Consider the following 25,399-nt stretch of genomic DNA (forward strand, 5'->3'; position numbering starts at 1 on the left):
TGTACATACACACACACAGCATTCCAATATTTCTGGAAATGGGGTTGAAAAATAGTGATCTGTTTGTAAAAGAGACAACTCAGCAAAACAAACCTATTAGCTTCAGTGCCTTCCCTGCTCATTATTAGAGAATGTGGCTTGATTACTTCAGCTGTCAGCTAACATTAAGAAGAGTGAATTGATTACCTATATGTTTAGCAGACTGTAGGACACTTTTAAGCTCCTGTTGAGCGGTCTGCTGGTCTTTCTTGTCCAGGTGCTGGGTGAAAAACTGGACGATCTTCTGCCAGGTGAGACCCTCTTTGGCGAATCGTCTCTGTCTCTTCAGACGCTTGGCCTGCAGAGAAAGCGTTCATCAATGGGCAGCCCTGGCAGATGTTACACTGTAGCATGTGAGAAGATGAATACAGCCCTGACAGAGACTGTGAACAGCCTGGCCTTAACAGTTATTAATTCACATTAACCACAATTATGTTACTTCACATATTTTCAAATGAAGCAAAAAGTTGAGTGACTAAAAGAGAAAAACAAATCCATTGACATTTAGGTCATCAAACACCTACATGTAACTCACTTCATAAGAATGTGTGTCAGCTCTCAAAGCTAAGTAGCGATACAACAACTGCTAGCAAACAAACACTGTCACCAACTTTGCTCCGGTTTTCCTCTCACAGAAACCTAGGGTATGCATGCAAAGTGTGGCTGTTGGCCTTCAGGTTAATCAAATAATGGATATTTGTGTTTAAATGCCTTCACATGGGTCCTTCAAGAGGCAACCACCACCATACACCACTTCTTAAACTCGGATTTAAAAACCATAATGGCAAACAAAACCCACTCCTCAAATGTGTCCTTCAACAGCGCATGACTCTTGAATCACATTGAAGGTCAATGTTTATGTCAAAACATATAGGTTAGGGGAACAAAACATAAATATAGATATGTATTTATCTATAGGAGCTAGGGCCTGTTTTTTGTAATTTGAATAGGTGTGACCCTGAGCAGCCCTGAGGTGCTCTAAAGGCCTTGGGCTCTCTGACTGCTCCAGGGCCTTGGCTACAGGTGAATCACCAATATTAGAGCGACACCGTATCAGCACTCTTCTGTCCTCTAATGTCTCCCTTCCAGGTAGGTCAGATGTTTTAACTGAGGACTTTAACACACACACACACACACACACACACACACACACACACACACACACACACACACACACACACACACACCTCGATCATCCTAAAGCAGCAGCTTTAGAGAGGATTTATGATAAGGAAACGAGCAAGGTGATAACAATCCATATTATATTTTCTCTGGTGCAGACACAAGAGTGAAATGAAACAACTGAGGATGAAGTATGAGAAAAAAAGCCAGTAGAACAGAGGTGAATGGTGTGTTCCACTTCAAGGTGAAAGCTAGAGGATCAACAGAGTTAATCTAGAGACGTGTCTCTTGCAGCTTTGTGCTGTTTAAAAGTAGGACAGCAGTCTATCTGTCAGAATTTTAATAAAGGTAAACTTCATACCAATGTTCAACATTGTCTCTTACAAAGTAACAGAAAAAATATAATGCCATAAGATAGAATATGCAAGGTGATAATAAACAACAGCGTTTGGGTGGCGAAGTTTGCTGATAACATTTCCAATGATATTGTTGATCTGTCTATCAGCCTTACCTTCAGGTCATACTCATCGTCTGGGATGTCCTCTTTCTTGGTGACATTGGAAAAGGAGCGCAGAGCGCCGGTAAGACGGGGTGGAGACATTGAGCCTTCACACCGTGGACCATAGAAGGTGGGTCTGACTACTGCTGATCTGAAAATCTGAATAAAAAAAATTACACAAAATGAACATGAACGTGAACATACAGCATATCGGTTGCATTCCTATTCATTTAATTGTGTTTCATATGTATTCCTATAGTCTACATTTCTGGCACATTTAATTACCTTATGCTGGACTGATGACTATGGTAGGCTATATGTAAACGTAGCCTACAAGAGAGAACATGCTACAAAGTCCCTTACAAAATCTCAGCTCTCCAACTGTTCGGTAACACTGAGTTGCACAACTAGCCAACAAGTGATCACACTGACTTGGAGACAGTGCAGCTGGTTGGGAGTTTTGTAGTGTACATTGATTATCACACACAGAAATACAGTGAAAACATTACCTGTCAATTTGTGCAGACTGATCATGTAATCATGACGATTCAGATAAAATAACTCACTGCCACTAATTTGACATTTTTTGTAATCGATCTTTAAAGTTACAGAACTGTTATGTCACCCAAAAAGACAGGTTTTAATTGTCTCAACTGACGTTTACTTGACAGTGAGTGTAAAAGTCAGCCCACTTAGCAGATGGCTAACGTTAATCAAAACCTCAAATATGACGGCACTCTCCAATGCCGTCTTATTTTAACGAATGTACTGCTTCGGGTAGCTATTTAGATGGCTGTCTGTTCAGAAAATTGCAAAATTCCTGCTGCTGACTAGCGGCTAACGTTACTGAACCAACAATGTCAGCTCTAAAAGCTAAGTAGCGTTACCAACAACTGCTAGCAAACAAACACTGTCACCAACTTTGCTCCGGTTTTCCTTTCACACAAATACTTTATTTCAACCTTAATTACCACAAAACAGGAAGGCAGGCATGAACCCTTATTAAACACTTAATAAACATATGTTAAAATGTGTCGGCATACTTTCTCCTCACCGGCTCTCACTTACATTTCACTCCACAATATTCTGCGTGGAACTTCACAGCCTGTGAAGCTGTACTTGAGGCAGCATGAGAACGAAATGCTTCATGGTTAATGTAGTTTACTGTCGCGTTTCCAAGACGTACTTCGAACGTTTAAAAAACTTCAATGCCCAGCGATAAACCAGGAAGTGCCTTGCGAGGCAATACATGTAAGGAGGGAGTAATCAAACTCCGATAAAGTGATTCTTTCATTTCTACAAGAATCGCTCTTCTTACAGTAATATAAAGTTTGGCTAGAGCGCCAGTTTAAATATTATTCATTAACTTACTAGTTTATGTAGCCTAAAATTACATGAATGCACATGCTATTCTCCTTTACTTTCATTGTTAATTTATAGGTTATTGCTTGAATTGATATGATATAGCCTATATATAAAATAATTAATTTTATTTATGAAATATATATATAGGCAAGGCAAGGCAAGGCAAGTTTATTTCTAAAGCGCATTTCATACACATAGGCAATTCAATGCGCTTTACATATAAAATAAGTACAAGGTAAGTACTGTACATAAGAAAACACACAAAAAGATCAAATATAACAATAAAAATAATAATAAAAATTAAAATAATAATAAAAAGTAAATAAAAGAAATGTGCATTAAGTACCAAAGGCATCCGAAAAGAGTTTGGTCTTTACTTTGGTTTTAAAAATAGCTACAGTAGGGGCATTTTTGATGTCTTCTGTAAGCTGGTTCCAGAGGTGGACACCATTGAAGCTGAGCGCAGCTTCACCCTGTTTTGTTCTTGTTATTGGTTTCTGTAGTAGTTGTTTGTTTTGTGATCTAAGAGATCTAGGTGGATGATATTGTTTGAACATGTCGCTTATGTAACTCGGGCCTAACCCCTTTAGGGATTTAAAAACGAGTAAAAGTACCTTAAAATCAATTCTATGACTTATTGGGAGCCAGTGTAGAGACTTTAAAATTGGGGTGATATGGTCCCTGCGCTTTGTATTGGTGAGGATCCTAGCAGCAGTATTTTGAATCAGTTGAAGGGGTTTTAAGGTGCTTTTGGGGAGTCCTGTATAAAGAGCGTTACAATAATCCAACCTACTAGAGATAAAAGCATGAACGATTTTTTCCAAGTCCTTTCTTGATAAAAACCCTTTAAGTTTGTTAATGTTTTTAAGATGGAAGTAAGCTGATTTTGTAACAGATTTAATGTGACTGCTAAAATTCAGATCACTGTCAATGACTACACCCAGGATTTTAACCTCGTCTTTAGTAGGAAGGCCTTTCAATTCCAGCATGGCAGAGATCTTTTTCCTTTCATCTTTCTTTCCAAAAACTATGACCTCAGTTTTATTTCTGTTTAGTTGTAAAAAGTTTTGCGACATCCATGTATCCACTTCTTCAATGCAATGACAGAGTGTTTCAACAGGGGTGTAGAGATTAGGCATGAGGGGTAAATACAAGCCTCTTCATTGCATTATATGCAATGAAGAGGCTTGCTGAAGAATTTATTAGTTGAACCCATTACGAGTGTGGAAAGGAGTGGGTGCTGTGGCTTATTAAACACTACTTGACAAAATGCTTGGAAAGGCTGCTCTGTCGGAGACATTTGCCCGCAAAGGTCTAGTTTTGTTGGTGATTTTGTTTTTCATATAAAGGCTTGGTTGTTACAGTAATTGAAAGCCCACACCCAACACAAGGGATTTAGCTTCTCCAGTGTACATCTGAAATATTTGTTTACTTTGGTTGATTGTTTTCTTCCTCTCGTTCTAGTCCATGGCTGGTCATCATGTTCATTATGATGTAAGATGATGTAATATATTATTTGTTAGGAGATCTCTCTCTTTCTCTTTCTCTCTCTCTCTCTCTCTCTCTTTCTCTCTCTCTTTCTGTGTGTGTGTGTGTGTGTGTGTGTGTGTGTGTGTGTGTGTGTGTGTGTGTGTGTGTTTGTGTCTGAGTGTGTGCAGCCTATAAGGATTGTGCCGTTTCACAAGTTTGTGGCTGGAAATGTGAGACGCGATTTCCCTCACCTGTGAGCTGGGGCATTAGTGAAGTTAATTTGATAACACTCTGCTCCGCACCATCTGCCAAACAAGCATGCCAAAATGAAGCTGCCGTGGCACAGCCAGAGGGACCGAACCGCTTGTCTGTCTGAGCACGCTCCCTGGGAGAGGAATGAGTCCCAGTAATCATATGCTAAATATACCCACACTATTATCTCCCCTCCTGCAACAGCATTCAAAACTGCCGAGAACATTTCATATATGCAAAAAAAAAGAGAAAAAGAATAACCTCTCCACTGTTGATGCAGCGGAATCAGTTTTCATGTATATTAACTTTCATGCACGTTCAAAAAAAAATGGCAGTCATTCAATAAGGACATGAATTAATATGGAGAGAACGACCTTGCCATAAGGAAGGTATTTATATAGGCAAATCTGTCCATTGATCTTTGAACTAGAACCAAAGGCTTATCCGTGAATGACAGACCATTTTAATCCAAAACACTATTCTTTTCACTGAGGGTTGGTGAACCATACCTTTTTAATGACCCTATAATATTCAGGGATTAGTGAAAGAACATCCCTGAGATTTGAATAAGGTGTTTCTAGTGGATTGAAGAATGACTGCTCAGAGGGAATGCATGAAGACCGTTAGCTCATATCCTAATTCACATGAATATTATTCAACTCCTGCACAACTGAGTCGTGATCCTAGATAGTAGTTTTTTGAAAGGCCATAAGTGATCACCTACAGTAATCACGGTAATGCTCTTTGCTCCATAACTCTTCATAATTGCACTTTGGATCCGTATTTCAAAAGAGTGATGCCCACACACTGTATCTGAGTGATTATATTGCATGCATTGTGATACATATTTCTGATGCACTGGTTGTGGTTCTGTGGTGGATGTATACAAACACATGTCCCAGAGGCAACATTGCTCCATGGTCCTTCGTCTCTCCGAAATGCGTTTTCCTCAAATGTCTCATTTCATATCTGGTGTGTGTGTGTGTATGTGTGTGTTTAACTGTGACCTAATTTAAACTGAATACACATCACCTCCCTGCCTTACCATGGGCAATGTCATCTCAGAGTGGTAACTAATAACAAGCTACCCAGACATTCACAGAGAAAACGTGTGTGGTTGTGTGTATGTGTATATGTGTGTGTGTATGTGTGTGTGTGTGTGTGTGTGTGTGTGTGTGAGAGAGAGAGAGAGAGAGAGAGAGAGAGAAAGAGAGAGAGATGTGGGTATATACAGTAGGCCTATACTATGTATGTGAGGTGTGCTCCTAAATTTCAAAACTCATCTTATAGGCTACTGAATGTTTGTCCACCTGAATGTGTACATTGAAAGGTGAGAAAAAGCGGCTGGGTGTCAGTGTGTGTGTGTGTGTGTGTGTGTGTGTGTGTGTGTGTGTGTGTGTGTGTGTGTGTGCGTGTGTGTGTGTGTGTGTTGCATGCACGTGTTCCTATCAGACAGCTGCATGGCTCCTGAGGCGGAGGTCAGGTGCGGCAACAGGAGGTTTGTTAATGGCGGCGTGTGCGATGCCCCAGTGAGAGCCCAGGGTGGCCCCGGCCCGTGTAGCAGGGCGCTGTCTGGCGGCTCATTACCACGGTTTAGTGCCGAGCATCTGGACGAGCCTGGACGGGCCTGGACGGCGGCTCATTAACGGGGAGGAGCGAGAGCCACCTTCGTGCACCTGTGCGCATGCAGCCTCCCGCTAAAATCTCCCCGCGCTCCAGTCCTCGCCACCTCAGCGGCTGCTCGCTTATAGCCCAGATGTGGGTCAGTCAGAGACTCATTACTCCAGCAGAGCCTGTGGTTTCACGCCATCACAGCCCACTGGCCTCAGATGCCTGAGACTCACTCTGATAACAAGCACGGCCCCCTGCTGGCCACCCCTTGCCACAAGATCTTATATGCACTTGAATAGGCCCCTGCATGCACTGGACCACACTCCTGTTGTTGCCATGGTGCTTACATGTAATCGTTGTACTAGTTCTATATACTACTTAGGAATATTCTATATCAAACCTGTGCATATCATGAGGCTATATTTTCTCAGATTAAATTAATTCAATCAGTGCCATGTATTAGACATTAGTGTCATTTGTGTTCGTTTCTACCATACAGTATATGCTTACCTATGATAACTAGGTTGATCAAAACCCTGACCCCCATAAGTTAAAATGTTGAAATCCGGCACTGAATGAATTTAAGGCCCCAAGAGATGTTCACCTTAAAAATAACATTTCCAAAATAATGTTAGATAGACAGATAGCATTCAAACAGTTATGGTTATGGTTATGGTTATGGTTATTTAGCAGACGCCTTTGTCCAAAGCGACATACAAATAAATAACAATACAAATTAAATAACAGTGAACAATTACAAAAAGGGGGAATAGCAATATTATCAATAAAACAATCAATTAAGCACTAAACTAATGAGAAATAAAACAATGAAATGAGAATAGCAATCAAATAAGTCACTCAGTTAATTATATAATAACAATAACTATAGCATGGTAAGGCTAAATTTAAGGACAATAGCAGAATAAATGTCAAATTCTAACAATGGACAAATTATAACAAAACAATACTATTATACAAACCATAACACATAACAAACGCTCAAAAGACTAAGTGCATATTAAACAAATATGCCTTAAGACCCCTCTTGAAAGATCCAAAACTGTTGCTGGAACGGAGAGTACTGGGCAACTCATTCCACCAACACGGAACCACTGAAGAATAGGATCTACAGTTTGACCTAGCATGAATGGTTTGTCGACATAACAGACGCTCCTCAGAAGATCGCAATGGGCGGTTGGGAATGTACATCTTGATCAAAGAACTGAAGTAGCTAGGAGCAGATCCAGTCAGTGTCCTATAGGCCAGAGTGAGAGATTTAAATTTAATTCTGGCTACTATAGGGAGCCAGTGGAGAGTAACTAGGAGAGGGGTTACATGTGTCCTCTTTGGCTGATTGAAGACCAGTCGTGCTGCAGCATTCTGAATCAACTGTAGTGGTCTTAATACGCAAGCAGGTAAGCCAGCTAACAGGGAATTGCAGTAGTCCAGCTTGGAGATAACCATTGCCTGTACAAGAAGCTGAGTGGAATCTTGGGTCAGATAAGGTCTGATCTTCCTAATGTTGTACAGGGTATACCGACATGACTTTGCAATTGAGGCAACATGCTCAGAGAAAGTAAGTTGGTCATCAATTATGACACCCAAGTTACGTGCCGATCTAGTTGGAGTCAATGAGGATGAATCAAGCTGGATGTTCATCTGTTGGGGAATGGCTGTTTTTGCTGGAAACACCAAGAGCTCAGTTTTTGAAAGATTAAGCTGAAGGTGCTGATCCTTCATCCAGATTGAAATATCCTTCAGGCATGCAGAGATCCGATGGGAAACACTAGAGTCCTCAGGTGGGAAGGATAGGAAAAGTTGAGTGTCGTCCGCATAGCAATGATATTCAAATCCATGAGAGCGAATAATCCCACCTAAAGAAGTGGTGTAAATAGAGAAAAGGAGGGGCCCTAATACTGATCCTTGAGGGACTCCTGTAGTGAGGTCATGAGACTTTGATATCTGTCCCTGCCAAGACACGCTGAAAGAACGCCCTTTAAGGTAAGATTTGAACCAGTCAAGAGCTTTCCCAGAAATTCCCAGTTCATATAGTGTAGAAAGGAGAATGTCATGGTTAACCGTATCAAAGGCTGCAGATAAATCTAACAGAATTAACACTGATGACTGAGCAGAGGACTTAGCTACTCTCAATGCTTCAGTCACAGATAGAAGAGCAGTTTCAGTAGAATGACCACTCTTGAAACCAGACTGCATAGGGTCTAGTAGGTTATTCTGATAGAGGAAGTCACACATTTGCTTGAAGACCACTTTCTCCAAAACCTTTGACAAGAAAGGAAGAAGGGAGACAGGTCTGTAGTTCTTCATATCAGTTGAATTAAGTGTACTTTTCTTCAGCAAAGGTGTAATTCTTGCCTGTTTAAAAGAAGAAGGAACTATTCCAGAACTGAGTGAAGTATTAAATACATGTGTGACTGCCGGTATAATAGCGGGTGCTATAGACTGCAGGAGAGTAGACGGGACAGGATCCAAAGGGCATGTTGTTGGACGGCTTCGCTGAAGCAGTTGAGAGACCGCTTCCTCATCAAGAGGAGAGAAAAAGTCCAATGATGGCATCATGTTAACACCAGGCAGAGTCCTTCTTACAGGGTCATCAAACTGAGCACTTATCTTAGCAACTTTCTCAGTGAAAAATGTTGCAAAGTCATCTGCTGACAGTGAAGTAGCTGATGGCGGTGGTGGAGGATTGAGAAGAGACTTGAACGTAGAAAAAAGTTTTCTGCTGTCAGTGGCGTTCTCAATCTTACTCTGATAGTATGTTCTTTTTGCAAGTGTGACAGTGGATGAAAAAGATGAAAGCATAGACTGGTATTTACTAAGATCATTTCTATCTCCAGATTTATGCCATTTCCTTTCAGCAGCTCTAAGTTCCTTGCGAACTGAGCGTATACTGTTTGTCAGCCATGGATGGTGAGGTTTAGAACGAGTGGGTCTTGTGGAAAGAGGACATGCTACATTCAGACAGGATGCCAGTGTAGAGCAAAGAGTCTCTGTAGCGTCATTAACCTCAAGTGATGAGAATGAACTCGGAATAGGTAGAGCAGAAGTTACTAATGTTGCAAAATGTTCACTTGAGAGGCTTCTGAGGTTCCGTCGGAATGACATCGTCGGAGCAGGAACTGTAGGGTTATCAAGGAGACGCACAGAGAATCTAATGAAGTAATGATCTGATTCATGTAGAGGATTAACCCAAACGTTGTCTGCAGTACAGTTACGTAGCAGAATCATATCAAGATCCTTACCAGCCTTGTGAGTAGGAGGACTGTGAACACGTGTGATACTAAATGAGGAGAGTAAGGACAGGAAGTCAACTGAAGAGGAATTGTCCAAGTGAATATTAAAATCTCCAAGGATCAACAGAGGGCACGTATCCATTGGAATAGCAGACAGTAGAATGTCCAACTCATTCACAAAGTTGCCAAGCTGTCCAGGAGGGCGATAGATAACCACCAAGTACAATTTGTATGGTTCAGTTATCATGATGGCATGATATTCAAACGAGCAGTGGTTTTGAGTCGGCAGCAACTGAGTAAACCTCCAGTCATCAGAGATCAGAAAGCCTGCCCCGCCTCCTCTACCAGTCAAACAAACACAGCATACAACATATACTGTACAAACATAAATTATTAAAAACAAGTTATTCCTTTCTCACTGCTAATGCAATGGGTAAAAAGTCTCTCTGTATCTGTCTTACAGCTCAGCTGGTGTGTTCAATGTATTTAGCAGTTTGTGCAGCATCCTTCTCTCCACCACCAATTCCAGGGGCTCTAGGGCTGACCCCAACACAAAACCAGCCTTCCTTGTGATCTTATTCAGTCTTTTAGTTTCCCTGGCTGTAATGCTTCCCCAACAGATGGCAGAAAAGAAGATTGCACTTGCAACAACACTCTGATAAAACATCGGTAACATTTTGCTGCACATATTGCACACATTGAATAACCTGAGCTTTCTCGAGAAATAGAGTCTACTCTGACTCTTCTTGTATACAGCCTAAGTATTGTGCCTCCAATCCAGTCTATTGTCTATAAGAACTCCCAAATATTTATAGTTTTCAACAACATCTACTTCCTCACCCAGTATTGAAATGGTGTTGAGCTCAGGCCTGGCCCTCCTTCAGTCCACCACCATTTCCCTTGTCTTAGCCACATTCAAGACATGGTGATTGTTTCTGCACCATTCCACATAGCGGTTCACCAGTTGTACTCTGTCTCCTCACCATCACAACAGCAGAATCATCTGAGAACTTCTGCACCGTAATTTCCCGACTATTAGCTGTGGCTTATTGATTTTGCAGTTTTTTTCAGCTATGAGGTTACAGTAACACAGGGGGTAGTTATGGTATTATAAGATTTTGTTTCTTTTAACTTGCATAAGACACTCTCCTGCGGCTTATACACAATGCGGCTTATATGCGGGGAAATGACTGTAGTCCTTGTTTAAATGCTCATGCATAAGGTGAAAAAAGGTATAGTGAAACCTTCAGCTGAACAGTGCTTACTGTAAAGCAACTGAGACACATTTTCATTTTCGTTTTCCTCAGTTCATGATGCAGTCAAGCTTTCAAACAGCATTGTGCTCCATCCCGAATCAGCTCAACATCAGTGTGAATTTCCCAGCTAGAGGGGCCCTTTTCAGCATTTACTATTTCACAGGTGCCTGACACATCCGTTTTCTCAATTCCTTGGTGAGAAACACAAAGCTCTCTGTGCATGGGACATGACTGTTTAGTATTCTCCATATCCGTATATGCCATTTGAAATGTGGAGCTGCTCTCCCCCGTTGCCGTGACACAGCTCCTATAAGCTACTTCCTGCCCAAAATAACAGAGGAAGCAGAACTCTGCTATCTGCTGCGCCCAACCACCGGTCATCTGTTTGTGTCCGAGCCAGAGCTGGTGTTGACGAATGTTGGACTAATGCTGCTGCAGCAGTGTCTTGCTCGAGCACCAAGCTCACACACACACACACACACACACACACACACACACACACACACACACACACAGAGAGAGAGAGACACACACACAGACACAAACTCCCCAGCATAGTCCTTAATTACTCACACAGTGAAGGGGGCTGGCAACGGAGAAGGACTTATCCCACCAAGCAGCCATGATCGGATACATCCCAATTACTCACCTTGTGAACCTGCTGTGTCTGATCTGTCAAGACTTCTAAACAATTCAAAACAAAAAAATAGATGAAAACAATTCAACATGCAGATAATTTTTTTTCTCTCTCTCCCATATATGTATATATTTTTAACTGAAGTGTTACTGTTTCTGTTATCACTGCATACACAAATGTAAGGGTCATTCAATGTGAAATTAGACAGAATCCAGGAAAATAGTTGCTGTAATAGTTGCTGTCTCAGATTTTGCTTAAAGTTTACATAATGCGTCTACATAATGTTTAGGTCCCAGAACTTAAACATTATGTAGAAATATAAGATATATATTTTATTTCCATTCCAACATTTCGATTAATTTTTTCACCCTTGAACTTTTAAATCCTGCCCAATCTTTGTAAGGTGGAAGACCAACATGTTTTCAGTATGACTGGACCATTACTGTAAAAGCTTGTACTGCATGCCCATTAGTTTTATAAAGGCTCTAAATGTAAAACTGGCCTAAAACGTGTTCATGTGGAGGCCAAAGCGATAAAAAAAGATAGATAGATACAGTGTGAGGTGTGTGTGTTTGTGTGTGTGTGTGTGTGGGGGGGGGGGGGGGGGGGGGTGAATTGGGCCGGTGCGGGGTAGGGGAGTACTCATTAATCCCCTGTGTTGAGAGCATGCTTTGGTGCCTGGGTGATTTGTTGACTGCTTGTACCTCAGACAGAGTGGTCTGAAAAGCAGCTAAATAATTTAGGCTTTCTTTAGGCTTTTTCACAGGGTGGCATTTTCCCCCTCGCGTTCACTCTCTTGCTATCAGATTGAATTCTATTGCATTGGAGACCAAAATGGATTTTGAATTCAATATTTCAAGACCCAATGAAAAAACCCTGATAGCAATCTACTCCTGTGATGGCATGTATGAAAAAGTGAAGATTACATCCATATAGAATTCTGCACAGGCACTACAATGAATACTGATCATTAACTTAATGTAGAAGAAGAACATGTACAGTACCTATCCACCTGGAAGGCATCCAAGCAACTTTTCGTTTCAGATTATGGAGTAATAGTCATAGGATTTAACAGTGTGTGTGTGTGTGTGTGCGTACATGTGCATGTGTGCATTGTGTGTGTGTGTGTGTGTGTGTGTGTGTGTGTGTGTGTGCATGTGCATGTGCATGTGTGCGTTGTGTGTGTGTGTGTGTGTGTGTGTGTGTGTGTGTGTGTGTTGGGACTGTACTTTCCTCTGGCATTGTGCTCTGTGTATTGACCTTGCATTCTGTCCACCCTCCCCTCCATCTATCCATCAGCCCTGTAATTCGGAGGAAGCGTTGAGGAGGAGGTTTGAAAACTCAGCAACTTACTAACAAGGTGGTGTCCCCTTCATATCAATCTGTAAATAGCTTTTAATGAACAGCGTGTCCTATTGTCAGGCACGGTATAGTGCAGTCCATACTTTAGACTTCTCCCAGGAGAGTCAGGGAGCTGAGTAGGTGTTGAAAATGTAAGGGGCATCCAAATATTTACCCCCAAGGCAGGTTAACACACACACACACACACACACACAGAGAAAGAGAGAGAGAGAGAGAGAGAAAGAGAGAGAGAGAGAGAGAGAGAGAGAGAGAGAGAGAGAGAGAGAGACACACATTCACACACACACACACACACACACACACACACACACACAGCTATACACTGCTACACACTGCTAACCTTATTGACTGAATGACTTCCATGTGCGGAAGTTAGCCTGATGAATGCGTTAGCCTGATGAATGCCCCGTCTGCAGAGAGCCCGATGTGTTTCAGGTTGTGATTCACTCAGCCCTCCCTGCAAACCACTTAGCTTAGGCGCTCTCCTGCTCCACCCACCACCTCCCCCAGCAGAGCAGACAGATGCAGGCAGGCGGCGGCACACTCTCCGGCCCCCGGCTCCCACCGACCAGCCGAGCGTTATAGGCGGCGTGAGCGCCTGTGCTAAGAGTGTGTGTTTTAATGAAAATGTACTGCTCGCCGTGGCACCGCTTCGTCCACTGACCTCCCCTCACCAACCACCACACACACCCCACCATACACACACACACACACACACACACACACACACACACACACACACACACACACCACTCTACCACTCCACTCCAGCTCAGTTGTTTGCGCTCTCAGATGATCAATCCGACGGAGACACAAATGAACAGATTGATTTAAGCCCGGCGAAGGGCTGGCCAGGCCTCAGTGCGTCCAGAAACTCCATCCATCACCGGGGCACAATAGCTTTCTCAAGCGCATCACAGGTAAGGATCACTCCATCAACTCGCCGCCGTGGATTCGGAGTGGTGAGACTCACCACAAATGAGGCCAAGAAAGCTCTCGCTTGCACACACACACACACACACACACACACACACACACACACACACACACACACACACACAGCAGAGACCTGCGGCGAGGCGCCTGGACGTGAGCGAAAAGTACCCCAGGACGATGGGAAAAAATTATTTAAACAAACAGAATTTAGTATGACAGAGAGAGGGATACAGAGTTCACACATGCGGAAAGGAACAGTGAAATTTTGCTCCGCGCAAAGAGATTGATGAAAGTGCCGTTAAACACTTGGTTACACCAATTGAGTTTCTTTGCCTAAACAGACTATGTAGATCAATATATTCCAGTGTGTCCAATGATCTTGCACAGGAGGACGAGAAATAAACGCAGAAAGGTGGTATCATTGCAAATGATTGCATCGTCCAAGTTCGTTTTTCACAGTTCTGGACTTTTGGTCTCTGCTGGTTCAGGAATCATATGCTCTGTTCAGAAGTGTGTATTGTATAACACTTGTAAGAAATTGTATGCTCTGTTCAGAAGTGTGTATTGTAACACTAGTAAGAAATCGCATGCTCTGTTCAGAAGTGTGTATTGTATGACACTCGTATGGAATCATCTTTTCAGAAGTGTGTATTGTATAATACTCGTATGGAATCGTCTGTTCAGAAGTGTGTATTGTATAATACTCGTATGGAATCGTCTGTTCAGAAGTGTGTATTGTATGACACTCGTATGGAATCGTCTGTTCAGAAGTGTGTATTGTATGACACTCGTATGGAATGGTCTGTTCAGAAGTGTGTATTGTATGACACTCGTATGGAATGGTCTGTTCAGAAGTGTGTATTGTATGACACTCGTATGGAATGGTCTGTTCAGAAGTGTGTATTGTATGACACTCGTATGGAATGGTCTGTTCAGAAGTGTGTATTGTATGACACTCGTATGGAATGGTCTGTTCAGAAGTGTGTATTGTATGACACTCGTATGGAATGGTCTGTTCAGAAGTGTGTATTGTATGACACTCGTATGGAATGGTCTGTTCAGAAGTGTGTATTGTATGACACTCGTATGGAATTGTCTGTTCAGAAGTGTGTATTGCATAATAGGGGTGGCACGGTTTTTGAAAAATGCTCCGAACCGTGCGGTTCGCATGTCACGGTTCGGAGTGTGTGTTCGTTGTACGATCCTACGGTTCAGGGGTGCGTTTCCCGAAAGCATCGTAAGCCTACGATGATCGTAAAGTCCCTCTTACGACCGTCTTAAGGTTTGCCGACTGTTTCCCGAAACCATCGTAGCTTAAGAGCATCGTGAAAACACTCGTAGATCTACGAGTGATCCAGAGTTCTCGTTACTGCCTAAGAGCGTCGTAACGCTATGCCTCAGTGGAGTCACCAGCAGGATATGCAGGGGGATTACAACTAAGAATATAATGATCCAACTTACGTTACCATTCTTTATTGTAAATTTACTTGTGATGATTCAGATTTTAGCGTGCAAAATAGCATTCATTCAATGGACATAATGTTATTAAAACCGGACAAGAATAGCCTACAAGTTATGAAAGGAGACGTTGCCAGAAAAGTTTGCCATTATCTTTTTGTGTAGCCTTTTATTTTTTATTAGGCTTATGAGGTAAAAACAGAGAAAGGAATATGTGACAATAGTCTGTTCTGCGTCAAAATCTAAGCCTATAGGCTATGTTATTTAAGCCTACACATTTCCTCATTTTCTTATCAACCTCTTTATTCAAACATCTGCTTAAGTGACACGAAACATTATTGCACAGGCAGCACACCGTGCTCTCACAAGTAGGTTAGCAAAGAACTCGCATAAACGATGTAGGAGTAAGCTAGCCGAAGCCTAATATACATATCTTCCAACAAACATAAAAACGGGGCAACAATCTAATGTTAAATAATACAAAAGTATGTATGCGTGTGGTATATGGCCTAGGCTAATTGGAATGCTTACATGCAGATGTCAAAGGTTTTCTATTTTCGTATTGATGTTAATTAATGTATATCCGAAGTTCAGACGGTGCGCTTAGCTATGACGTGCAGTCACCTGACATACCATCAAATTAGGGGATATTTCAGAACTTTTATCGTGGACAGCTCCGGGCAGTCACACGCTTGCGTCCGCCAACGTATGCCTCATTTTGTCACATTTCCATAAACGCGAACTGATTGGTTTGTCAGTGTTCGAAAATTTGCATACACGGAATTTCATTGGCTGGCGCTTGCGCTATCCGTCAAAAGTTGAACATTTCTCAACTTTTTAGCGGAGGCAACGTATCTCAGGCAACGCATCGGACCCACAATTCAGTGCGGCATGAAATGAAGTCCAGCCAATGTAAAGTGAATGGGAAAACAACGGACGAACGTTGGCGGACGCAAGCGTGTGACTGCCCCGTAAGAGCAGTGGACGCGCGTTCACGCTACGAGCATGTTCGGGAAACAGTCGGCAAATCCTAACGATCGATCTTAAGATGAATCGTAGAAAACCCTCGTAAGAGTGTCTATCCATCGTTATCGGGAAACGCACCCCAGGCTAGTTATGGCATGCGCAATTGATTCCCATATGTGACGACGTGTTTCCCTTACGTGCGAGAGTAGGAGTATGGCGTTTTGAGTGCTGCGCGCAAGGTTTTAGAAATGGCAAGTGCAAGAGATCATCCCTAGCGTGGTCAAACTGATGCACCTGACCCTGCTCGGGTGGAAGCATGTTCTACCGCAACTGTAGACTATGCGTGCAACTTTACCAAACAGTAGAAGTAAACTCATTCTCCTTGGCCCGCTCTCGTGCGCGTTCAATGGACACCCGCCCTCGACATGCACCCAAATAGAACATTCACAATCGTGAACGCAATGTTATGTTGCTAAAATAACGACTAGTCTTCACTTCATGGATGCAGCAACGCACTTGTTTATTTTCTCCAAAACCTCACACAATTAGCGCGCACCTACGGTGGCCTTACAGTGTCAAAAGTGCAACGTAAAACAGGCATCCTAAGTAATAGAATTAGAACTGTAAAAGTATGTATGTATACTGTATTACATGAACACAACACGCAATGACGCAAAGAAGACGATTAGCTAAATTACTGTTAAAAACGGTTAGCATCATTAGAAGGCTATTGCATTCAAGTTGACTGACCATCTCAATACCAATGTTTTCAACTCCAAGGCTTAAAAGGGCCTGTCCCAAGGAGAAAAAGTATTAGCTTACCTTGAAACTAAAACACATGTGGGGAAACTGAACAGTACAACCAGTAGAGTATGATGAGCTTAGCCTGCTACTTTGTTTACAATATTGTGAGGCTTCAGCCAGACAGCTGAATTTAAGAGGTGGAGTTATAGGCTAATGAATAGTAGGCTATATAATCTGCATAAAGTTTGCTGTTATGAATATCAGACATGTCAGTATATAGAATGTATAAATAATTACATAATGTGTGTGTGTTTCAAATAAAGACAAGCTTTACATCTTGTTAAAAAATCATTCACACTATATGAAAGGAGAGCGATGAAAAGGCGATGCAATGAAAAATATGGGTGGACGACCTACATTTTGTGCTGGTGCACCATCCCTGCCAAATAAATAAAAAGATTGTTGAAATCATCAATGTCTTCCCTCTTGCTTTATCAAAATCTCAACTGAAGCTTAACGTTTCCTCAGACAATAATGTGCTTTATGTGTAGTCAAATTCAGTTTGTGCATTATTACATGATAACTATTCTCTAAATACTCTATCCTAATTGTGGATGATTAAGCTATATGCTGAAATATGTTTCTGGAGTGTTAAAGAGTAAAAGAAAAAATAACAACAAGAACCGTACAGAACCGAAAACCGTGACCCTAAACCGTGATACGAACCGAACCGTGGATTTTGTGAACCGTGCCACCCCTATTGCATAATACTCGTATGGAATCGTCTGCTCTGTTCAGAGGCATCAGCCATCAGTCCGTTTCAGCTCTCAGCTCAGGATCATGAGAAGAGACACATTCAGCAGCAGCAGTATTGTACACACATCTATACACACCATGACAATTCAACTCTGAATGCACTACAACTCGATAATTTGCCTCTAGACACACTGTGTATTGATACTCCGGTTAAGAGGTCAGCTAAGAGGCCATTCATGGCAGGTGCGCTCTGATCGTTTCCCAAGCTCCCAAATCACTTCCTGTGATCATTTGCTTGAATTCACCTTAAAAGCCCCCAAAGTATGCAATTGAACTGAGCAATTGATAGCAACCATGAACTGCAGACCACAGCAGCTCAAAGTAATCAGATTTCACTCCATGCATTGAGGCCATGTTATGTTATTGGTGCCAATTCTATCCCCTAGTTATTGTATAACACAATTCTGCATTGCCCTTGGCAGACTATAGCAGGAGAAAGAACTCTTCATTCAGACTTTCACTTAAAAGCTTGGGTAGTGTTTGTCCGCATCCATTTTTTATTCACTTTTATTACAGCATTGGCAACAATCTGTTTTTCTTTTTTTATTATTATTATTACGTATGAGAGGCTGTATCAGTATTTCCTGCTCTTCGGTGCTCTTGAGTTACTGAACATTTTAGCTCAGTTTCATCAACCCCTTTAAAAGCTTCCAGTTTAGCCTAACATTTTCCATGTAGTACAGTATTTTTCCCTTGCTCAAAAAGAGGATGATGTTTTTCAGACCATTTGTTCTACAGCCTTCCTCATATAGGCCTATCATATATCATTTTGTAATTTTCTGCATAACATTATTGGCAGTGTTGTGATCTGACATGAAGCTGAAGTCCTGACGGCTCCGTGGTGATGAGATGAATTTGAATAAACTGCGCTGCCGTGATGATTTGTCGGCTGTTCTACATTGTGTTGTCTGCTCCTGCAGGTGTGCACGCCATTGTTTTCTTGTTTGAGCTTCAAGCTTCAAAAACCCCAAACACCTCTACCATCTTCCCATCTCCAGAGAGAACCACAGTGCTTTTCCCAGAGACTGACAGGGCACAGCTGTAGGCTACTCCTGACTGAGTGTGAACAAGCGCGCAGAGCGAGAGCAATCACAGCTACCACTGGATCCTCTCCATAATCAAATTACATCTCATGCTGCTTTAATTGTCACGGCATTTTATGACTGAGAGAACATTTGATAGCTCCTCTTATTTTCTGCCTATTGTTCTCTGATTTCCTCCTGGTTGTAAAAAAGAAACGTAATGAAATTCCTAACTTATCTCCACCATCCGCGCTCCACGATTTTTACTGCTTTTACGGCATAAAAACGGCATTTTATTTAGTTCAAATCTCTTTAGTTCGCATCTGCTCTGAACAATGTTGTGATCCAAGGGACTGATTCCACTGTCATCATTGTTTTGGGTCTCAAAAACACCCAATTTAGAGCCCTCCACCTCCACTCCTCCTCTCTCTCTCTCTCTCTCTCTCTCTCTCTCTCTCTCTCTTTCGACGGCAGCAGCCTGACAGGAGGCGATTGGCTGAGGTGTTGGCGTGCGGGGCAGAGTGAATGTGAAGAGAATTTCAAATCAGCCCTCTCGCTGGTCACACTCTCAGGGTCACCTCTGGCCCAGCTCGGCTGCCTTTGATTCGCGCCGTACGAGGCGAACACACTCCGCGCGGCGTTCTCTGGATGCTCCTCGTGTGTTCGGTGGCGTATGCCTCACTGGGAACGAGTTCAATCGGGCCCTGTGGCGATGGCAGCCAATTACTAGTTGGGTTTTTGAGCGGTTTTAATTGCTAATTATCCCATTCAACCTAACCATGACTAGCATTTGTGCTACATTTAATGTACTACTCCTACGCAACAGTGAGGAAAAAGTGGGCCGGGCCCAGGCATAAAATGACCTTCAGTCATACTTACATCTTTGTCTTTGTCATGTTTATGTCCATTTTCATTGCATGCAATTGATTTGCCTCAGCTTAGCCTCTCTCAAATATTGACATAGACCAAACTAATCAAAGTGGTATTTCTGATGTATCACTTATTTATTAGCCCTCTACCCGACAACAATAGTGTTGGCCAAACAAAAGAACTGGCTGCTTGTTTTTCTTGCTTTCTGCTGAACCTGATGAATGGTTCATTATGCCTGGGTGGATAGGCTGTGTTTGCCCACATGATCCGCTGGTTATTTTGACGGTCGGAGGGGAATCTTTGATTAAGGAAAGCAGATTATCTCAGCCCATCACAGTGGATGAGAGGGACAGCCGGTGAGAAGAAGGGGTGAGGGAAGGACATGAGAAGATGAGAGAGAGAGAGAGAGAGATGAGAGAGATGAGAGAGAGAGAGAGAGAGAGAGAGAGATGAGAGAGAGAAAGAAAGAGATGAGAGGCGGTATTGTGAGTGAAAGATACGCGTAATATCTGAAATAGAGTCTACACTCAGCGCCCAGAGAGTGACATCACACACACACACAAAGCCCTGCAACAAAGGCTGCTTGTGTCCCATAGGCTGAGCTCACAGCACCATTGTTTTGAAGAGCAAAAAAAAAGGCATGAAAACGGAGGAAAAAGAATAAATGTGATTCGTTCACATCACTGAGGGTCCGGAGAGAGACATTGTCCTTTCGCTTTATGTGAACAAATTGTCATTGCGAGATGATTTAAGGGAGCTATTGACTCAGTTGTGGAAAGAGGCACAGGCTCATACATGTCAAGCATATATAGCCTGCTCTGTGGGGATACTCCTGGCAGTGTAGGCGAGTAATGGTGGAGAGGACATCCCTGCTGTGATAGGCGAGGTGTGTGTGTGTGTGTGTGTGTGTGTGTGTGTGTGTGTGTGTGTGTGTACAATACGTAGCGATTGATCAGGAGCAGTCACACAGCCACACAGCATCTCTGTCGGTCTTTGCTCTCCTCTCTCTCTGTCATCCCTGAGCTTTCTTCTCATATCTTCTCTTTCCTCTCTCCTCTCAGCTAGTCCCTCTCTCTCTCCCCCTCTCTCTATTCCTCTCCTATTCCCCCTTTCTTTCTATCTCCAGTGTAGCCCTGAATTAAACATGGCTCCATATAATGTGGAAAGCGATAGCGGAGCTCGATCGATACACTTTTAATCCCTTTCCTGCAGCCCTTCTCTGTTCTCCGCCACTTTTGTCTTGAGGCTAAATACGTTCTGGCTCTCATTTCGATGTCTTCCCAAAGTCCACTCACCTGCTGACTATTTCTTCTGGCTAAACACTTTCTGTCCCCCCGCCCCCCCCGCCCACCCCACACTCTCCCCCCTCTCTATCTCGATCTTTCTGTCTTTCTCGGTATTATGGCCCTCTGCTCTGCTTGGTGTAATTTTCTCCCCGACGGAGAAGAGGACACCACTCTGAACCCATTCATAGCCTCACAACAGACAACTCTCTTGTCTCTTGCTCTCTGGCTCTCAAGTCTGTGGACTTCAAATGCCAGCTCATGGTGTAGATGTTGAGACAATTTACTTCCTTCACTTCAACTGAAACTGAAAGCCACAGGAGAAATTACGTGGCTTCTGTGTTGGCCGCCATTACTGTAATCCAAGAGCACTTGGCTTTTTCCAACCCAAGAGGAGCTTCTTGTTGCTCTTGCTGTTGTCTTCCTGAAACAGTTTCTTCATAAATGTATGGTGCATTACAATATATGACATATATACAGCACACCAAAAACAACAATAACATAGTAATAGCAGCATAGTGTAGTAATGCAGCAGTCTTATTGAGGCCTATGACCACTGGACACCAAATAATGAACCACAAGAGAAAATTGAAAGGCAAATCTGTCAACCTCTTAAACTTAAAGAAGATACATTTCCGCATGGCTTTCGTGGCATTTTGAGAAAGGTTGTGGCACAGATTTCTCCTGTTCATTATAATGAAGCGGGGTGGCAGGGCACATTTTGATGAGGGTACTGAATCCAGAGAAGCCCTGGCTCTTCTGACCCCGACCACACTCTCTGCAGCAGCTCAGATGATGTTTGGAAACGCTCGAGCAACCCCCCCGTAAAGAGCACAGAGAGTGAGTCTGCATGGACAAGAACTTGTTTTTTTCCAGTTCCTCTGGAAATTTCTTCCATATATCACCGTAAATGTTTCCTTGTGCCTATACTACACGATGACTTCAGACTGTGCTGTGTCTCAGAACAGTGCGTAATCTGTAATATGGGAGGTGGCGGAACGCAGAGGGGGGGGATTCGGCAACTCAAACTCAACTCAGCGTTGGAGGTAACAGAACATAATATATTTCACAATATTTACAAACAGCCTATTCATCAGTCCGTGGGTGCTTGAACAAATATGGAACAGGATAGCCCAGCTAGCCAACTTTGTGCGTAGCTCTCTGCTAGCGTTTCAATGATGCGCTTTTGTGCCACTGCCTGGAACAGGTAGGGCACCTTGAAGGTGCCGCGCGGTCTGGTAGGCTAGTGCCGTCTGATTCAAATAGTGACACAGTTGCATTCAACTCCAAAAGCATGTCAGGTAAACAGGCTTTTGCATTTGTGAGACAGAGTAAGATGAACGACGTTTTCTTCCTTCTTAGATTTTTTGACATTTTCTCCCAGGTAACTCCTATAGTTCGCTCCTCACTCTGTACGCTATTGTAGGCAAATAATGAATGACAGTGTTAGTGTTAGAGGTTAGTCTACCAAAAACGTAAGAATAAAAGTAGGAGATTTTATCCAAAGAAGTAAGAAGAATTGGCTAGGTTATGTTATAGCAAAGTCAGGTGTTAAACAGTCCAAATGATCGTAGCCGAATTTAGGGCATTTACTAATACGAATATTGAAAGGGGAGATGAAACAGAGTTACTGTAACCAAGACCATTTACAGTAGTTACTCAAGTCGGCCATCAACATACCCATCCTGGTTTATCCAATAAAAAAGGTTCCGGATCTAACGTTGAACATGTTCCGGCGTTTTCCAGCTCAAATTTAGCCCTGGCTCAGAACATCTCCGCAGTAAGCATTGTAATGCCACTGCATCAGGACTCCCAAAAACGAATTAGAATGTTTAAATTCCATACAATTCCTGCCTCACATTCAGTCTTCCCTGCATGGGTCATACTTGAATACACTGTACACCAAGATACAGATTTCAAAATGCTATATTAGTGGCAGCAGTAATATAGTGGGAAGACAAAGGGGGAAAAAACCCCACAAATGCTGTCAACTCTTCATTCACAGTGTTGTCTGTATCTCCCCCCCCCCCCCCCCCCCCACCCCCCCATCTTGATCACCCGTGCTCCATGTCATAAAGGGGGTTTCCAGGTTAATCTGGCAATGATGCAGCTTTCACCAGTCTGCGCGACACAAACCAGCGCTCCGCAGCGGCGGCAAGGAAAATACCCCATCTCCTCTAATCTGAAGTGGCACTGTGCGGAGCATTGCTAATTAGTGTCAGGGTCGACTAATTATAGACCGTGAAGAAACCTTTCATTTCATATAACTGGGTGAGGACAATGGAAACAGAACATGGTGGTGGCGGTGGTGGCGGTGTGTGTGCGTGTGTGTGCGTATGTGCGTGTGTGTGTGTGCGTGTGTGTGTGCGTGTGTGTGTGTGTGTATGAGTGTGTGCGTGTGTGTGAGAGGGTGCTATGGAGGGAATCTAAGAGGAAGAGGTAGCAAAGTAATGTATGCCATAGTGAATGAGAGAGAGAGAGAGATGGTCAACAAAAGAATGCATTCATCTGTAGATTTTGACCTATAGGGTGGACACTACAGGCGGGTGGACAGGCAGGCAGGCACACAGGCCCCTGCATGGGTGGGTGATGGCAGGAGAGAGCCAGAGAGGGCCATGGCTATTCACTGTGATTAGGCCCCAGACACTTAGTCAGCCTAAGAGTCCAATAGAGTGAGCAGCAGTAATTGGTAATCAGAGAGGGACAGACGAGATCACATACTGGCAAACACACACACACACACACACACACACACATGGACACAGACACACACAGAACCACAGACACACAGTACACACACACACACACTCTCTCTCTCTGCCTACCTCATGTGCTTGCTCAGTTTCTGACGTCTCTCTCTGTTTGGTCCTAGAGGGAAAGGCGGCTGCTTCTGTGAGGAGCATATTTGAAGAGCTTGTTTATCTGATTTTCTTGACTCTTAATACAAGAGTATTCCCTCATCCCCCCCAGACCACAGAATCCGACAGTCTCTTTTGTGTTATTTTAAATTATGCACCAATATTATCTCTTGCTCATGCTAAAAACAAAGGCAGTCAAGCACTCGTAGCAGTCTTACAGATCTAAAAATGAACATGTCTGCGGGTAGTCTTGACATTCAAACGAGAGGCGTTTCTATTTCTGGATTTATTTGAAATACTGTCTGCCAAGAATAGTAGAAATACATGGACAAATCACTAGAATTCAGAGAGCCATTTCCTTGTCGTTTTTGTACAGTACACTGTGCTTTAAGACCTTCTGTACAGTAGACTTTATCTGCCAGTAATGCTGCATTTGTTTTTAAAATAGCTAGTTGATACCAACCCCATCTCACTCTCTGTCCTGTCCAAAAGGCAAAACGCCCCAAAAATACAGAATCCAAAACTAATGATTCTCTTAAAAATGGTAGTCGACTGCTTGATGGTCAAACACAGCTTTCACTGCTTTACTTTTTCATTGTGGATAGGCCTGGACTGAGAGGTGGGAGAAACCTATCTTTTGTTTTCCTAATTAGTAACACTGGAGTAGTCCTATATTCTCTCTTCCAAGCAGGTCTTATTACTGTGGAGTAAAGGCACTGCTAACATGTGATACAACAAGACGGTCATAATTTATTTATTGAAGCTGTCTTGTAGAAAAAGCTACTGTCCTGCTGGGCCTCTCAGCTAGCATTTACATTCTTGTTTGTTCTTTTGTTCTCTGCATGCGAGGTAAGTAGGAAAAACGGTTGAAAATAAATAGGTATTATATTAGAGCATTGTGTCTTACTAGGCTCATTGCTGATGCAAAGGTGTATTATGAGAAAAGTCTGAGTGTTTGTTACAGCTTTAAAATGATGCAGTGGACAACACAAGAACAAAATGGCTCTTAGGGCCCACTCACACTAGGCACATTTCACCCGTATCGTACTGGAGCACGGTTGCCTCTGGTCCCTGGTCTACGCTCACACTGCATATATCAAACCGTACTTGGGTACGATTGAGTTGCAATCTTTATGCAACGTGTGATTGTCAATTGGAACGTTATTGTTTATTTCATCATTAATGACGTCCTGTGCTTACATGCGTACCGTACCAGAATCCACCTCCTTCAAGCGTACTAGCGTACCGTACCCCGGTACGGGACGAAGCGATCACACTGGTCAAACGAACCGGACTTTAGGGCCCAAGTGTACTCGAGTACGGTACGGATTGCCTAGTGTGAGTACGCCCTTAGAGTGAGCCACTGTTGAAATGGACGTTCATGAAGATCCTTCCTGGAGAATGCTGTCTCTGTGCTGTGTGTCTCAGCAGATTCTGCAAGGTATTTAGGCTATGCTATTTCCTCCTCCACCCTCGCCACCCACACACACACACACACACACACACACACACACACACACACTATCACTTCCGTCACACCACTGCTCTTCTCTGGGCCTGGACTCCCCACCATTTGCATCCA

General features: G+C 42.9%; 1 protein-coding gene across 2 annotated transcripts in view; it reads right to left on the reverse strand.

Moving 5' to 3' along the window:
- The window catches only part of ascc3 (activating signal cointegrator 1 complex subunit 3), a 186,646-nt gene extending 183,938 nt beyond the window's left edge, over nt 1-2,708 (reverse strand). The window contains exons 1-3 of one of the 2 annotated variants that reach the window (XM_062539224.1): nt 2,704-2,708; nt 1,673-1,819; nt 187-337 (exon numbers count right to left, since the gene is read on the reverse strand). In XM_062539224.1, coding sequence (XP_062395208.1) covers nt 187-337; nt 1,673-1,762 — 241 coding nt within the window. In that variant the 5' untranslated portion in view covers nt 1,763-1,819; nt 2,704-2,708. Of the gene's footprint in view, nt 1-186; nt 338-1,672; nt 1,820-1,945; nt 2,047-2,703 lie in introns of those variants that run through there. The other variant, XM_062539223.1, reaches the window with a different exon arrangement.
- Between the last annotated feature and the right edge of the window lie 22,691 nt (nt 2,709-25,399).

This window comes from Sardina pilchardus, chromosome 6 (genome assembly GCF_963854185.1).
Source record: "Sardina pilchardus chromosome 6, fSarPil1.1, whole genome shotgun sequence".
Classification (NCBI taxonomy): domain Eukaryota; kingdom Metazoa; phylum Chordata; class Actinopteri; order Clupeiformes; family Clupeidae; genus Sardina; species Sardina pilchardus.